The 18,353-nt window shown below is 41.1% G+C and overlaps 1 protein-coding gene across 3 annotated transcripts in view; it reads left to right on the top strand.

Moving 5' to 3' along the window:
* The window catches only part of LOC148020752 (Protein prenylyltransferase superfamily protein), a 50,458-nt gene extending 33,992 nt beyond the window's left edge, over positions 1–16,466 (top strand). The window contains exons 6-9 of one of the 3 annotated variants that reach the window (XM_087698572.1): positions 14,349–14,411; positions 15,285–15,335; positions 15,507–15,764; positions 15,871–16,466. In XM_087698572.1, the coding sequence (XP_087554698.1) occupies positions 14,349–14,411; positions 15,285–15,335; positions 15,507–15,764; positions 15,871–16,032 (534 nt within the window). In that variant the 3' untranslated portion in view covers positions 16,033–16,466. The remainder of the gene's footprint in view (positions 1–14,348; positions 14,412–15,284; positions 15,336–15,506; positions 15,765–15,870) is intronic. The other 2 variants (XM_087698573.1, XM_087698571.1) reach the window with 2 other exon arrangements.
* Positions 16,467–18,353: the final 1,887 nt, after the last annotated feature.

Genomic DNA, 18,353 nt, shown 5'->3' with positions numbered 1-18,353 from the left:
ACACAGGAGCCTAGTGCATACCCTTTAATGCTATCACTCCAACTCAAAGCAAGAAGGTAGGAATAAGCATGCAAAGCCCCTTATGATGACTCAGTCATGGGAAAGAAGAATGCTAAGAAGACCTCCATGAAAGTACATTTGAAGGGCTATATGATGCTTTGCTTTGCCCAATGTTGATTGCAGATGGGGACCCTATTCATATCATCTTGAATCAATATGTATCTATGATATACAACAAGTAAGTAGAGAAACTCTTTGGAGTTGGTGAAACTGAAGAAGCAAGACATTACTCTCTTGGATCCTAGTCCAACTCATCCAAGGCTTGGCCCTTTCACATCCACAGGCATTGCTCATGAATGTTTGACCAAGCAAGATGTGGGTCTAGCTGCCATGACTTTGCATGCGGTCCAATGACCTAGATCCTCTAAAGATGGCTAGGGGATGCTAAATCCCGATTCCTATTGCCTTTTATCCAAGGTTAGCTTGCCACCCTCCTATAGGATGGATAGAGTGTTGGGGGGACACCGATGACCACTATTGCTGTTGAGAAACCCTTCACCCTTCACCCTGCACCCTTCACCCGCAGTTTGCATTTTTGTGTTTCTGCGTTTTGCGTTTAGGGTTTGTAGCCCTAAAAAGGGGCGCCATCCTAGACTGACTATGCCTATTTATAGGCCACTCTCTCATTCATTTCTCACGATTGATTCATTCAGTCCGTCACCTCTTCTCTCCAGTCTTTTCACTACCCTCAGACCCCTTCAGGAGGACATTGCGGTTCGTGGCTATCTTCATCATCTTCCTTGTGCTATGGCACCCTTGTTCCCTTGTATCACATTCACTCCATGATTTAAAACTTCATCTTTCCATTCATCAGAGTTCCTTCTCTCTTCTCTTCTTTTCTCCATGTTTGCCAAGTTCACTCCGTGTTCCTCCCTGTCAACCCTACTGTCTCGTTGGTACGTCATCTTTTGATATGGTATTAGAGCTGGATCTGCTCAAACAGTGGTAAAGATCCTCCACTCTAGTGAAGGCAAAGACCGGTGGCAAGTTCGGCATCCACTTCTCTTCTTCTTCCATTGCATAAAAATCTCATTTTTGCAGATCTTAGCTGTTTCAGCTTGCTGCCCACACCCCTTTCACGGAGGACATCGCAGTCTCAGCTATCCCTTGCTGTCATCTACAGTCTGGCGCTTGTTTCCAGCCTTCCACCCGTAGTTTGCAATTGTTTACAGTAGAACGACTGTTGCTGATCACTCTCCATTCAGAAAACAATCTCGTTTTTGCAGATTTCAGGTATTTCAGCTTGTTGCCTACACCTCAAACACGGAGGACATCGCGGTCCAAGCTGGCTTTTCTTGCGTTTTTAGTCTTTCTCTCTCCTGCAGGCTGTCTTGCCTGCGTTTTTAGTCTTTCTCTCTCTTGTTGCCTACGTTTTTAGTCTTTCTCTCTTCTCACCTGCGTTTTTAGTCTTTCTCTCTTCTCACCTGCGTTTTTCTACTGGTTGTAACCTCTTATTGTTGGTCGCATTCTCCTTCCACTCGCAGCTCACTTTCAGCCCTTCCACTACCCTCCCACCCCTTGAGGCGGACATTGCGGTTCGTACTTTGCATTGCCCTCACAACCCTTGATGTGGACATTGCGGTTTATGGTTTGTGGTTGACCTTTTCCACCTCTTCCTTCTTTAGCAAGGCACACTGATATCCATGGCTTCTTTGCCAATAGATGACTTGTCTATTGGGTGTTCCTACTGCGGCACGAACGGTCATTCCATCGAAGACTGTCGACATCGAACTTTGCTCCCCACCCCTCCGGAGTACATGCATCTTCCACTAGGCACTCCTTGTACCACCTCTCCTTTCTGGGCCACAGAGATTGTTCTGCATCGGCTATCAGAGTACTATGCTCAAGGCAATAAGACGCATCTGCTGCGCACTAAGTCCTTTCGAGCACATGAAGGATCTATTGACGCTACGACCTCTTGGAGATGGTCGCAATGCCAACGACAGTTTTCTCCCACTTATTTTCAGATACAGTGGCTTCCACGACCTACGGCTTTGTAGTCCACTCCATCGAGAGACAGTGATTGTTTGATACCGTCTTCTTGTTAGTCCGCTCCTTCGAGAGACAGTGGCTACTCGACACCTTCCTCTTCTTCAACTACCCAGTCCGCTCCACTGAGAGACAGCGATTGTTGTCCACCTCTTGCTCATTCTAAGCCCTACCCTTCCCCACCCTTGACTACTCAGGTTCGAGAGGCTATCTCTGGGAGCACTTTGGCACCCCAGATACCGTCTTTGGCACGACCAACGACACTTTCTTCATCATCAGACATTTCAGAGTCTGTGATTCATGAGTTTTTGGATTCCCTATCTACTACAGAGGGAGATGTTATTTCTTTGCTCTCTGAGGGGGCATCTACTTTTTCTTCGACATCAGCGGGGGCCGCTTCACCTCCCACCTCAGAGGGGAAACCTACTCCACATGCAGTTCTTCACCCATCCTCTACTTTCTTGGGGTGGTTGTCTTCGACAAGTCATCTCTTCTACTGATACCCAAGATCTTCAGGTACCACCTAGATCGGGACCTCGGAGGTTCAGCCGCGACTTGGTGACGAGGCCTTCATATTCCTTTCAGCATGGATGCACGGAGCTAGTGGCTTCTCTCCCGAGGTTGTGTTTCGGGTTCTCCAGTTCACTCTGTCTATTGGTCTTTGCTGCAGGTTCCCTTTTTGGTGGAAATCTTGGATCTTAGGGATCCTCTACATCTTCTTCCTCCTCTTCTCTTCTTGCCTTGGTCACTTGGTCAGCATGGAGCCACCTCCCGAGATCGAGTACGGGCATATCCTTATGGTTCTCGACACCACACAAAGTTCGACATTCCTCCTATGCATTGCATGTTTTCATCATCTTTGTACTAGGACACTTGGGCAAGTGAACAATTTTCCCACGAGGGACATTGTCCAAGTGGCACCTACTGCATAAGCATTTCTCCACCTCACTCTTTTCTTGTTTCCCTTTTTGGGCCTGAGAGGGGGCGTTGAGAAACCCTTCACCCTTCACCCGTAGTTTGCGTTTTTTGCGTTTCTGCGTTTTGCATTTAGGATTTGCGTTTAGGGTGTAGCCCCAAAAAGGGGCGCCATCCTAGACTGACTATGCCTATTTATAGGCCACTCTCTCATTCATTTCTCACGATTGATTCCTCACACCCCTTCAGGAGGACATTGTGGTTCGTGGTTCGTGGCTGTCTTCATCATCTTCCTTGTGCTACGGCACCCTTGTTCCCTTGTATCACATTCACTCCATGATTCAGAACTTCATCATTCCATTCATTAGTGTTTCTTCTCTCTTCTCTTCTCTTCTCCATATTTGCCAAGTTCACTCCGTGTTCCTCTCCGCAAACCCTACTGTCTTGTTGGTATGTCATCTTTTGACAATTGCCTCCTGCGTTGGGACACCCAAGGGTGAGGATTGGGCTACCATGAGCTGCACAAGTTGTGTTGTTTTTTTCTTGGGAGGTGGGGGCTGTAGACCCTAGGGGCAAGTGACCCATTAGTTGCGAGGAGTTTCGAAAATGGGAGCTTTCATATGGGTTCATAGGTAGGAAACGATTCTAAAACTATTAGAGATGGTAAGAGTTTCACACAAGGTTTAAAAATTATATAAGATTTAAGGGGAATATGCTAACAGAGGCAGCATGGCACCATCGACTCTCGAGTGGAGGAAGTAGAACATTGCCTCTCCAAAAAGTAGAAAGTATGCGGAGCCAATGGATGCCCTTGTTTTTATCTCTCAAGGCAAAAGTCATCTCCCTTTCACCCTATAATCACCATATTGCTGGTTGTCCTACAAAGTGCTGAAATTTCATTGACACCACGCCTTGTCCTCCTGTTCTCTATACTGGCCACGACAACTTGCACATGTATCTCTTGTATCCAAATTTATGGTCTCCAAGAGAGTGTTGTGGTAGCTAATGGATGGATACTAGTCTTGGCATGATGCTCTCTGCTTCTCCTAGTAGAGCTGCCTTGTACAAAAGACCTCACTTGATAGATCTTGCTTGATTCTCTAAGAGTCCATGCCACCTCATTTGCAATTTGTTGTCACCTTTTCTTCTTATCTGAGATCTAACATGAGCGAAGGCTCAACGTCGATATGGGTGCATTGAATGTTAGAAGCATAGGAGTGTGATGTGATAGGGGGCTGCTTGTGAGTTTCCCTATGTGTCCAACTCAAGAGCTACCCCAATCTGCGACATAGCATGTGTCAAGATGCTCTAAGTTCAAGTGGCTGCCTCCTAATCTCACGTAGCGCCAAGAGAAGTCAAGTAAGCCATCCCATCCGTGGAAGGCAAGGTCTCTTTAGGAATCTCTAGCACTCATTGTGAAAAGAAAGGTCTCTCAAGCCTCTTTCTTTAAATCTGCAATGCCTTGGAATTCTGAGAGTACATAATGGAAGGAGGAAAGTGAACACGGAGAGAAGAAAGAGACAAAGAGAGAATGCAAGAGAGAGAAGGAACAATGTGATTGCAATGGCTGAAAATACAAGGCTGCAACAGTCAGCCCCAACACGTAGCTCTAGGTGTTAGTGTGGGTGCCAAACGACAGTAGGGGGATGAGAGAATGAGGAGGGTTGGTTGATTGTGAAGGATCAATGATGGATAATGGATAATGAAAGTGGGAGGGTAGGCTATCTATATATAGGCGAAAAAGAGGAAAAATCCTAAATGTGGTTAAATTCCTAAAAGCACAAAAATGTGCAAAAAGAAAGGCATTAATGTGCCCTCCATCTCAAGTGTCGAAGACACATAAAATGACATATGAATACAATGCTAGAGCTCCTAATGTCCTCATTTGACTCAGACTTAGGCTCATAAGCAGGAGATGACCACACAAGACACACGACTGCTAACACCCCCTCTTAGATCTTGAATGTGGTAGAAGGCCAAAGGAGATGCATATTTGAGGGTGGTAGGATAAAGAAAGGCAACCAAGGAGCAAGACCTCCTCTCCATATAAATAGTTGAGCAAATGGAAGGCCACCAAAGGGCAATGGAAACAGAGAGACCTTAAATGGATCATGCCAGAAAGCTCCAATTGGATATGGGTGAGCCAAGCCTCTAATCCAACTATGAGATGATAGTAAGGAACTATTGAAGGTGCCGTATGCGGCATAGAAACACGAAGAACCAAGGGCCAAGCGGTAGGAAATGGTGGCTCGATGACAAGAAAAAGGGGTAGCAACATTAAAAAAAAGGCCCAAAGTAGATTGGAAATCTTGAAGCAACTCCTCATGATCTTAGGAATCCCCCTTTGAAACACAAAGGGCTAGGAAATCCACAACTGTATCACCAATATTGTCTCCCTCTAAAAGGGATGGAAGGTACGAGGGAACTACCAGAGGAGATAGTGGAGGATGGGATGGAACCTGTGGAATAGATGGTCCATAAGCAAGAATAGGTGCAGCAATAGAAAGCTACCTTGGAGGGCCTTGCACAAAGGAAGGGGAATGGATCATAGTTAGTCCCCTCTCCTGCCAACATGTCACAAAAGTGGCTCCTGCAGAAGAATCCTTATCAAAGACAGCCAGCTCGGTGAAGACAACGTGGGTGCCAAGATGAGGAAGGCCATGAACTGAGAGGAGAGGGAGGCCCAAGTTTGGAACATGTAGGGCCTTAAAAATAGAGCTTGATGAGCGGTCAGACAATAGAGGTAAGATGCCAATACCACTAGTAGGTACTGAAGAAATGTCACTTGGAGTGATGATACCCTTTGGCAAACGGAGAACATGTAACAAATAACCTCGAGGAGTCATAGTACTTGATGCACCACTGGCAATGAGCCAAGGGTGCTCAGAAGAAGAGATAGTCAAAGAAGCTTGATAAATGTGTAGAAACACAGACTCGGTGGAAATAGCGGGTGACAAAGTAGAGGTAGATGAAGGTTCCAGTGTAGATCCACCCTTCGCTCATGGACGAAGGTGAGGGTATATCCTCTAGCACGTCTCCTTGGGGTGTGAGGTCTTCCCACAATGAGAACAGGTGGGATATTCTCTATGCTTCCCCACAAAAGTTGTATCAGAAATAGAAGATGACTCCAACTTCTTTCTCTTCCCTTTCTTTTGCTTGGCTTGTCCTGTACCTGTAGATCAAGTTGCATAAGCAAGGCCATGTGCACAGGCTTTGCAAGAATCTGGCTCACTGTGACACGTATCCTGCTCAAGCACCAATGGGACTAGCTCTTCCCAAGTAAGAGTCTCCCAACTACGAGAGGTGAGAAGGCTAGTGTAGAACACATCATATGTTGGTGATGGAAGCTGTGAAAGAAGCATCAGACCTATGTCCTTTGAATGAATGTTTATATCAAGGAATGAAAGCTCATCTCAAATCTTCTCCATCCTATGGATGTGATCCCTCATCGTAGGGGAATCTGATCGTAGGGGAATCTATGAATAGAAAGCTCTTGTATCTTCAACTCAATAGATAATCGATGCCCCAAGTGTCTGGATCCGGAAGAGAGATGCCAATCTCCTCCAAATCTTCGCAGTGGTGTGGAGATGTCTAACATGTATGAGCATGGAATTTGTACAGCTCAAAAGGAGAGAAGAGCAGGCTTTGGCATTCAATCGACCCCATAAAGTTGCCGAATGTGCGGTCACACCATCACAAGGATCCATGGTAGGTCAGGATATAGGGACTCAAAAAGGCTGCCTGACACTGAATATGAAGTTGTCCAGGTCTGTAGTGCTGAAGATTGCCGGAAGCCAAAATGCAAATTGTGAGGGGGGTCACTTGTTGAAAATGCAGGTCAAGACCTGCAGAAAAACTACCGCCTAGCACAAGAAGCTGCTGCCCAGCAAAGAAAATCTGCTGTCCAGCAACAGTATGGTGCTGCTTATCTGAAATGCAGGTCTAAAACTGCAGCACGTGTGTGGGAGGAGGGCTGCCTTCAAAACACAGATCTGAAAATAGGGTGCCTAGCTTGTGAGAAGGCAAAACAAAGGTCTGCTGCCCCCAAACTGGCGATGGAGTTGATTGGAACAGTAGAGAGAGTGCTCCTCTACAAGATATCCGATTCCCATGTGTGGGTTTGATAACATGTGAGAGTGCACAACGGAAGGAGGAAAGTGAACACGGAGAGGACGAGGAGACAAGGAGAGAATGCAGGAGAGAGAAGGAACAATGTGATTGCAATGGTTGAAGGTACAAGGCTGCAACAGGCAGCCCCAACACGTAGCTCTACGCGTTAGCGTGGGTGCCAGATGGTAGTAGGGGGATGAGAGAATGAGAAGGGTTGGTTGAACATGAATGATCAATGATGGATAATGGATAATGAAAGTGGGAGGACAGGTTGCCTATATATGGGCAAAAAAGAGGGAAAACCCTAAATGTGGTCAAACCCCTAAAAAATAGCCAAATGTGCACAAAAAGAAATGGACTAATGTGCCCTCCATCTAAAGTGTCTAAAACACATAAAATGATAGATAAATACAATGTCAGAGCCCCTAATGCCCTCATCTGACTTAGATTGAGGCTCACAGGCAAGAAATTGACCACACAAGACATATATGATTGTTAATAGGTTTCTTTGTCTCTAGCTTACTAATTCTCTACTATCTCTAGATTGCTCAAGTATTCTCCAATAGTTCAAGGCTCAACTATGGGCAAGCACGCCCCACAACAAACTATAATATAACTTGCACTTTGACCTTTGTTTGTGCATAGATGTTGAGGATGCCAATGCAAGAACCCTCTAGATATGGCTTGACCCACAAGGCTTGCTATATGATAATGGTCCCATGGTCTTTTACAAGGATGAAAGGCTTGGACATACTAAACTTTAAAGTAACAATCCTATACTTAGCCAATGGGCATCTATCATGGGGACATGAAATTTTAAGATGTTCTAATTTTGTCGATAACATTTGATTAAAATACTAATCAAATGTGCAAGGTTGTTTAGCACATGTAATACACATGGCAGTTATTTCGTGGTAACAAGCCAAGGACCCCGAGGATGTAATGGGTATCAAAGGAAAAAGTTGTAATAAGTTATACCTCATAGGTACTAGGTGGTACCTAATGTTAGATTTTGGCCTAGACTAGTTTATTGGCCACTAATGTCAGTGGTGACATTAGTGACTAGGCAGTCCTAAGGGTCAATAACTGCTCATGGATACTTGGAAGACGAATTGGCCTAGCCAATTTAATTATTGACTGGTGTAATTAATTTTTTGAGCACTAGAATAATTATTAAATTTTCAAAATTAATATTTTAAAAATTAATTCAATAAGCTGGATAATGCTGAAAAATGGTATTTGAAGACTACTACTTCGCAAAACTTGCCCATGCAAGTGGAAAAAACGTTTTTAGGGATTCGTGGAAGTCTATTTCAGCCATTATGAGAGAGAAGACTGCTAGAGTACAAGGAGAGGTTGCTGATGTGATTTGCAGCCACCATAGATCAGTCCTATAGCGTGTGATAGCAATTTGGAGCCCTCCAAGAGTAGATGACACCAGTCCAAGGTCCTTCTCGTGCAAGAGATAGCAGTCAAGAGGAGGTAGCACTCTTTCTGGTAGTCCTAAATTGTAGGTGACAGCTTCCATAGCTGTTTGAGCAGGGCTAGCAGCAGTTTTTCAGTACTTCTTGCAATGAAACTCTGAAATTTCTCTCTCTATAGTATTCTCTCTTATCCCCTAGCCATCTCTCAGTTATCTCAACATTTTTTAGTAGTGTGAGCCATCAGAGAAAGAGATTCTAGTCAATCTCGGTTGTAAACCCTAATTTAGAGTAGAAGTTGGGATTTTGACAGCCGCCTCAAGATGTGTGCACAAAATTGAGGGCCTAGGACTTGAATCCCAGTAGCTGAAATTGAGGAATTTTAGGGAGATTCAAGAGGCTAGCTAGCGGACATTAGATTTAGGGCTGAATTTGTGTTTCAATGAGTAGGGTGAAGGCCAATCGCCAAGCAAACCAAGGGGCAAATTGGTTTGGAGGCTTGTTGGTCAATTTTAACAGCAAGAGGCACTTAGATTAGTGAAGAAGATCAAAGGATCTTAGTTGTACTCCTTCCATTTGCAATATAGGATGAAGAAATACTACAGGGGGTGCCAATTTTGGGGCTAATAGGGTGTCCAATGTCCAAGATTAAAGTGGTAAACTGTGCATTTTCAGTTACTTGAATTTTATGCTTGTTGTAATTAGTGTTTAATGAGGTTATTTACCATCCTATCCGAGGAGAAATGCTAGATTCATAGCATACAATTTGCCATTTTCATCGAAGTGCGATTTTTTTCTTCTAGCCACGTTGTTTCGTTGAGGTGTGTAGAAGGCATAATACACCGATGGATAATACCCCCTTCAACCAAGGAGTTGAACTCCCATGACATATATTTCCCCCCTCGATTTGTATGTGGTGTAATCAGTTGGCATCCATCCACTGCCATTTTCGGCCAAGGCCAATAATGGTTTAAAGAATGCAAACACTTCGGATTTGTGCTTCAAAGCATATGCCCAACAATGACGAGTCATGTCATCAATGAATGTAACAAAATACAAGTATCCTTCAATGGATTTGACACATGGACCCACAAACACTAATATGCACAAGCTGTAATTTCTAATCCACACACATAGAACCATCCTTAGGAAATGAAGTACGATGCATTTTGTCAAGTACACAACTTTCACATACATTGTGAGTAGGTGCTTTCAATGGAGGGAGGTCGAGCACCGTATTTTTACTTTTTAGGCGAAGCAAACTGCCATAATTAAGATGACCAAACCGAGCATACCATAATTCAGTGTCACCCACAATGGTGGCATCAACATGTAATGCATCCTTTGATGCCCCCTCTCATATAAGAGTCCATTGTACAAAGTGCCAGTGACAATGAGGACATCCCCATCACTACATGTGTGGTCATCCTTAGGCCTATAAAGGAAGGCCCTATGTTTGTACTTCATATCTCATACCATCTATCACATTAACTATTCAATTTGCTTCGTACTTGCAAGAGCCCTGTGTGTGTGTGTGTGTGTGTGTGTGTGTGTGTCCAAGTCCCATTCAACTTAGATCTTGTCGATCCTTTGCAAGCTCCACGCACACACACACACACGCACAGTTATATTAACATCTGTGAAAGCTAAAGTGGCCTATGGGACCTGAACATAGGACAATTGCTGATGATGTTCCAAGAACTGCTTGCAGCAGCATGTCAGCCCTACTGCTGCTGTGGCATCATTTGAGGGCTCAGGACACGTTAATGTGGTCATCATGACATTGTTTACTGCTGGCTGCTGCTGAAATGCAGTAAGTGCTGCCTGTTCCAGCCTGAAATGCTCCTGCTGCTGCTGGCTCATCATCATTGACAACCCTTCCAGCCTGTTGTGCTGCTGTCTACATGAAAGTGCAGCCTTTCCTGCCCGGCCATCACATCCTTCTCCCCACACTGCTGCTCCAGTTTGCCATGCAATACTCTACTATTGCCCTAGATGCAGCCTCTGCTGCCTGACTGTTGCTACAATCTGTACACAGATTTTCTCTCATTGTTAGTAGCCAAATGCAGAATTTTCCTTGTAATATGGTGCTCCTACCTTGATTGCTTCTTGACTGCTCACATCAGGGGGCCTGTGTACAAGTGGCATTTCAGCCCTACTGTTCATGGTGTCATCTGATGTTGCTTTCAGCCACACAGCCCGGATCACCTCTTTGGGTGTCCTTGACCCTTGTGTGACCCTAATATTGGCTTCTGCTTTGAGCCGTCACCCTTGGTCTGCCCTCTATAGCAGTTATGCACCTGCACCACTGCTCCTTGTAGGACATTGTAGCTTATCTTACAACTTATGAACCTATTTTGAGGTTCATTGTAGCTCTTACTTTTTTTCCATCTTAATGGTACATATCCTTTATCCTAGCATTCATTTATTATTTGAGGAGCTCATTCTCGGTGCACTTGATTCACTCGTTTATCTTCACATGTTGTACCTCATATCTGGCCTGGTGCAAAATGTGGGCTCTCATTTTGTTTGGCCTACTTGTCCCTCTTTGATTGTTTACTTCTGCTCTTGGCAGGATGAGATGTGTTCGCATGTATAAGAGGAGGGTTGTATGAAGCTAGAATAGGACTGGGAATTGGTTGAGGTTGAGAATGAGCTTAGATAAAAGATGTGAAAAAGAGGTAGACATCAAGGAGCTCACACAAGATAAAAAAGGTTGTACAAAGTAAAAGCTTGATCTATAGCCCATTGAGGCAAGAAACACTTTATATTTATGCACAACGTTTGAAATAACATGTGAACCATGAGATGAAATGTGTAGGGGAAATGATTGGAATGTTACTAAAGTTTTGGTCTCCATTAGAATTCATGTTTTTGCAAACTAAGTGCTAAGCTAAAAAAGGTGCATTGCACATTAAAGCTTTATTAGCCCATCGAACAACCCCAAAACTCAAATGCACTTAAGTGTGTTTTAGTGTCCCATAAGCAAAACCCTAAACTTTGGTTGGTTCCATCTCTATAAATAGAGAGTGATATTTCACTTGCATCCCTTTTTTGCCATTCTTCATCAGCCTCCACGATTGCTTCAGCACGTGTTCAACACACTCTAGCTGTAGTTTCCATCCTTTGGACTGCTGCATTTGTTGTGTAGAGTGGGCCAACCTGTTGTCACCACCCCTTTTTGGTCTTCCACTGCTGTGTTTGGCTTCTTCTACTGCCATCATCCAGCCTACTAGTCACTTGTGCAGCATGTTGCCATCATCAAACCAGGCTGCGTTTACTGTTTCCAGCCACTTCTGAGCTTCACCCAGCTGTTTTTTGCTTCCAATGACTGCTGATCAGGCTGCCTTGACTGCCACATCATTACTCCAGCTGCCAGTTGCTGTGTTTTCAATTTCTAGCACTTTTAGCATCAACCTGATCTGTGTCCAATGGATTACAATGAACTGGTGATTTACTGCACTCCCATGAGAGTCATTGAATTGGACTGCTCTACGTTTGAACATTGTGTACATTCATTCATTGACATTCAGCATTCATTCAGTTTCATCAGATTCTCTTCTACACTATTTTGCATTTTTGTGTTTTGTCCGATTTATTGTGTTTTAGTCATATTCACACATTGTTGTGTTTTCTCAATGTAAAACCTCGCATATCTTCACATTAGGTGGATGGCTATATCCTTGTGTTTTGCAAAGCTTGGAAACTTCATAGTTCAAAGGTTATGCCAAAGGACATGTTCCCCTCCTATCTATTACTTTCTTCTAATCTCCTACCTTTAATTACTTTTTTAAAAGTTTGATATTAATATAATTTGCACATGTTCCCCTCTTGTCTCTTTCTTCTTTCTAATCATCCACCTTTCATTCACTTTTATTTGCGTTTTGGTTTGATTGATATTGATATAAATTTACATTTCGATGTACTATTTTAGAAACAAAATGAATGAAGTTGTTAAGCTCTACTTGTTCTTAAGAATAGTCATTAACTTCATAAACTGATCTACAAAAGTATTTATTGTGCTTAAAGGTTATTGTTATATTATTTGTTAAATAGCTCATGACTAGGATTGGAACAGTACATGGGATGTTTTGCCTATTTGGGGGCACGTTGCTTGCATCCAGCTCTTACTGGGAGATACTCAAGTGAGATTAGAAACTAGGAAGGCCCATATCCTAGTCGGATCATGTACGTAAAGAGGGGCCACAAAGATATTCCTCAAACCTAAACATGGTGTTTTCACATCTTGAAGGTGTGTTGCACTCATTCCTTTTTCATGGAAGTTAGGGAGTTTGCTAATGCTTGACAAACCATGAGAGAATGATGTTGCGAAGTAGTAGAATAGGATCATTTTAGAGATGGCTCATACTATGCTCAAAAGCACAGGGGCTTGTCTTGGATTTAGTTTGATAGGATGGTTGGATTCTGATAGGGCAAGTGATGTTGATATTTGTATGTGTACTTCTAGATTTTGTTTCACTTAGAAAGATTTCAAAACGTGAAAGTAATACATTGGCATGGCTTCCTTCACATCCAAACAAGGAAGAAGAGAAGTGGAAATATTTCAAAGAAAGTGCTGTAAGTGTATTTAGAGGTTACCTGTTCCAAGAAACAATATTGAAAAGAGAGGAAAATTGAGTGGTTTGATGATGAAGAGAGAGATGACTATGATTAACTCTAGGAAGATGTTTAGCTGCTGTACACAAGGCTACAACAAGGAAACTTGATACATGATAAAGTAGATTCAGGTGGAAAAAGGAAAGCGAGTAGCATAGGACACGAACTTTCCATGACCATGCCATCTTTCTGATTGTATTTTTGTTTTGGTGGATTTACCTAACACTCCAACACATTGATACATTCTATGTGCAAGGATATACTGGAGTTCCGGTCACAAGTGCCCAACTGAGTCCTATAGTTGCAAGTATGTACTATCTCTATTCTAACCCATTGTGTGGGTTCACCGTAAGCTGCAACCACTCATTACTAACACTTAACCTAGATATTTCTTGGTTTGAAAGAGAAACAAATTAAGTTGACTAAATACGCAAGTTTTATCAAAAGGATACAGATTCTTTTTCTGTTAAGTTGTGAGAGACATGGAGCTCCTTGGCTTTTAAATTACACCTAGGACTAGAGAATTATGGTTATTCACTGCTTGAGTCCCACCATTGGGGACATCAAGAGTTGTACGCTTAGGCACTTGTCAAGCCAAAATCGGAGAGGGGTTGTTAGCATTTGTTATCTGCTGCTTAAGCTCCATCGTTGAGTTTATAGGGGGCATTATGAGCCTTACCCTTAGGCAGTTAGTCGTTATTTGGGTCATTTGGCTGCCCTTTACTGTTTGGAACTTTTTTCATTTAGTGTCACACTTATGCTTGTATATAGACATCATGTCATTTGGGCAAGATCATTTTAGTTTATACAGCTTCGCTTTGTCCAACTTATGTCCTATTTGTGCCTTTTAAAGTTTTGTGTTTAGCTTGTGTTCAAGCCATTTGATCTTTTTTGCTCCCGCCTGTTGTTAACCCGATGAAGTGTCAGGGCCAAAGGACAATTTGAGCCATGATAGGTAGTAGGGAAGTTTAAACAAAGACGAGGAAGGAGGCAACAGACATGTATATAAAATTGGGGCTGGACTGTAAGAATTGGGCAGTGTAGAAATAATTGCACTTAATTCTAGGTTGTTTAGGACTTGAATAAAGGTTTCATCTATCTCATGGAAATTTAATCAAGGTTTCATCTATGATCTACAAATAGTATATGTTGATTTGAAAGCTTTTATATTGCATTACTTTGAAAAGGATCTAGTTTTAAGTCTGAATTTTACTCTTAATATATTGTCTTTGACAGTGTTTACTTGAACGCCTCTTTATCATCCACAACAACCTCATGGAGTGGAAAGATATGATACAGGTATGATACATTCATGGTGAATTATGAGGCTTTGCTGGAATCCCGTGCCATGAAAATTGTAGTATCAACATCTTCAAGTGAAGTGAGGAAGCTCAGAATTTGTTGCCAAGGTTGAATCATCATTAGTTCAATCATTCTAGTACATACATAATCTGTTCAGTCATTTCAGAGATGTACGCTAATGCAATCGATTCAAATACTGGGAATGGACATCTATGTAACTGTGCCAGAGTTAAAGAAAGTGACAAATCATGCTCGTGTGTGTATTCCACTCCAAGTTCAATCATTATTGTAGTATATAACCTGTTCAATCATTTCAGACAGGTACATCAATGTACTTGATTCAACTAGGAATAAACATATATGCAATCCTACTAGAGTGATAAATCATGTTCCTCTTGGTATCTTATATTACCAGAGGAAGCTGTGTAAATTAGAGGCAATGAGGGACTCCTTTGTTTACAGGAGTGGAATTCACATACATTGATCTTATATTTTAGTAAGGTCACTGATAACTTGTGTTGATCATAAACAGAGTTGCAGTATTGTACACATTAATCTCATCAATGCACACGTTATAGATTTTCTGTTTTTGTCAACCATCGCATCAGTCTGGTATGATTGCTAGGTCAGCTACAATTGGAATTTTTCTTTTTCCCACAGTTTTTAGATGTAACAAATAGAGGAGCTGACTTTTAGGGCTCTTGTTGTATACTGATGTAACATGTGTCTGCCGAAAGCGGATAGCTAGTATGTGTTCCTGTGCATGTTTATGGATGGACAGTCGATCAATACGTTCATCTTCTAGGATCCTTAATCTAATACTTGGTTTTTTCTTGTCTTGACTGATGAAGTCTCTTCTTCGCTCTACAGGATGAAATGCGATGGAATGGTGGCTTGATTGACTTTTTCACTGGAAGAGAAGTAAAACTTTTATTAGACCTTTGAAAAAACATCAAGTTCTGATGTGATTTTTCAATTTGAAAATTAGACATGAAAAATAAAATATATATACAAAGAAGCTTGCAGTATAGACACCCTTGCTGGATGCTTGTTTTATTGCCTTCCATTGCTGTTTTGTATTGACCTTTACAGGCACTTTGGGTACATCGGAGATTCTTGTTCTTCTCATGGACTCGCTATATCAGAGCACAAACTAGCAGTTGTCTAACACACAAGAATAGTTCCAGTCATTTGACTCCTATGAACTGTTACAGTATGGAAGAGCAAAACTTCTATCTGGATGAAATCAAGTATGCAGATATGTGCATATCAACATGTAATGATGATGAGACAGATGAAGCACAAAGACAGCTACTCTATGCTGCCACATATAAAGTCTGGATACTACTGGTATGTGTTTCAGAGTATCTGCTTACTAATCAGCAGGATGACCATGTGTACGAAGCCTATAGTGGATTATCATATTTTCTGACTCACCTTTCGATTCAAAATGCAGATGTTGAGGGAAATCAATGGAGGCTGCCAAGGTTTGGTGCCAGCAGATGTTTGGGACAGAGAATGGAGACATGTGGAACAGACCCTGAAGAACAAAGCATGCCATCAGAAAAGCCTTTGGGCAGGGTTATTTGGACAACATTTTGAGTGCGGTCCTATCTGAAGGTGCCACGAGACCTTTTGTAGTTCAGATTCACCAGCGAACAATTAACAATAATCTGGGTTTTCAGGCGAAGGCAAGAAAGCAACCTTCCAGGTTTGTAAAATTGCCAGAAATGCTCAGTGAAAAAATGCCATTTAGCTGCATGCCCATGTGAGCCAATCCTAATTCCTTAATATGCACTTGATTGATGCAAGAAATGACTTGAACTGACATACAAAATCAAGGGGTAATCAAGCTAGAGAATAATCAGTCCAAAAAGGACATTGCATGTATGGTTTGGGGATAATGAACTGTATAGAATGACAAGTTTCTGACTGATAATGAGTTTGAAGAACAAGGACATTTAATGGCATCCTTATGAAATGCCAGAAGTAGCCCATCTGTTTGGTGTCTTTTGCAAATTTGAAACTAGCATTTTCACCTTTGCATCTTTTCAGCTTGTCTCAACACATTTTGTATATTAAAACTTCACCTCTCATCTAATCTTAAGAGTCATTAAGCTTTCAGATACATGGTGTGCACTGTTAAACATCTTAGAGAGCGATCTTAAGGATGTGTCAAGTATCTTAGAAAGCATGGTGCACATGCATGAAAGGTAAACATATTGTAAGAAATTATGCAAATTGAGAATAGCTTGCTTAAAACTCACCTAGGTACAAGGACCAATAGATACTTAGTCCCTTGTTGGATCTTTCTTATCCAAGTAATTCTTATGATATTCTCGTAGTACTTTAACATATATGAATCATATTATACTCTAATAGAAGAATTTTGAGCATTTAGATATTTTTATCAAGTAGATGTAGTTATAAATGAAAGGTTTATAAGAGTAACCATGAGGGGCTAATAGAGTGACAAGGATGCATTGTTTTGAGGCTTTGCAAAATCCAAAATAATTGAAAAAGATGCATAACTGGAATGTTTGACTTACAATAAATCTGTATTTAACATTAAAAGAATTTGTGCCATAGCTTTAATTGGCTGAAAATGAGACTTTGTGTAAAATTATCACTCATTTAGGTTGGGATGCATTTTACTTTTGGGAGGTCTTCTTGGGTAAGGGGGTACAATGATCAATCTTTAAGTTCAAAGCTTATGAAATAACATTGCTAATTGACATTCAAATTTTTTATTGAGCTAAAACTTTAATGAAAAGTGTTTTGATCTCCATTAGTTAAATGCACTTTCGCATGCTTTTTCCCTTTCCTTTAGGGGTTCACCATTTTGTATATTCTTTATATCACGTGCATTCAAGGCTTGTTTATATATATACTTTGTGTTTATGAATTTTTTGGAATAAAACACAACCCTCTTTTATTCAATCTATAAATAGCTTCATTATATGGCATCCTTTTGCATATAACAAATGTGTAAACATGGTATTTGAAAAATTCCTAATGTTGAGCTCATGTGATACATTTTTTAGTGCTCCCTCTCCCTCTTGAGCTCGCTTTACACATAGATTATCCTTTTCCATTCTCTCTATCTCTAGAAGTTTAACTTGTGTAGATAAAGAATTTTAACATCAAACTAATTTTAAATATTTTATTTTACTATTTAAGAATATTGATAAGTTTCCATTTAGTTTTGGTATCACACATATATGTTATTTGAAATATAGTCAAGTATGATTTGATTCCCATAAGGGGTAGGCAATCATTTTTGCAACAAATTACAATACATGTTAAATAAGTTTTAATATAAAAATAATGCAATTGCAATTCACTAAAAGTAAATATAATGAATGATAATGGTTGTCTTATCTTGACAACATTAGCATGATGAAATATCGTAAGTATGGTTTAACTCTATCTTTGATTCATAATCTCTTTAAATATATAGTAGACATATTGTGATTATATTTGTAGAGTGAAAAATTTAGTGGCATATAATTTACTCATTTATTTGATTATTTTTTATGATGTGAGATTTAGCATCGAAGGACTTTCATGGCATTTATTTAGCAATTTAACTTGATTTCTAAAGAAATTAGCCTTGCGTCATCTTTGTGACCTTATCACCTAGCCAAAAGAAGTGGCATCATAAAACCCTTTGTATGTAGAACTTAAGGTATTCCATGTGTTGTAAATATTATGTGGCTTTTTGAATATTTGATCTTCACACTTGACTCTTTGCTTCTTTCTATTAATTCTAAACTTTGAAGAAACTTGGGTTTAAAGTATCTTGATGCATTCTTCAAAGTAGATTGTATGTATAGTTTTGAGGCTAGTGGTTCTTCAATTGAGAGATTGAATGATCATACAGTTGTAGTAAGAACCTAGATTGTGATTCACCTATGCTTGTATTTTAGTTCAACTACA

Source organism: Lygodium microphyllum, chromosome 18 (genome assembly GCF_053477565.2).
Source record: "Lygodium microphyllum isolate KBCC chromosome 18, Lygodium_microphyllum_v1.1.10, whole genome shotgun sequence".
Classification (NCBI taxonomy): domain Eukaryota; kingdom Viridiplantae; phylum Streptophyta; class Polypodiopsida; order Schizaeales; family Lygodiaceae; genus Lygodium; species Lygodium microphyllum.
This window is presented reverse-complemented; position numbering and strand designations above follow the sequence as displayed.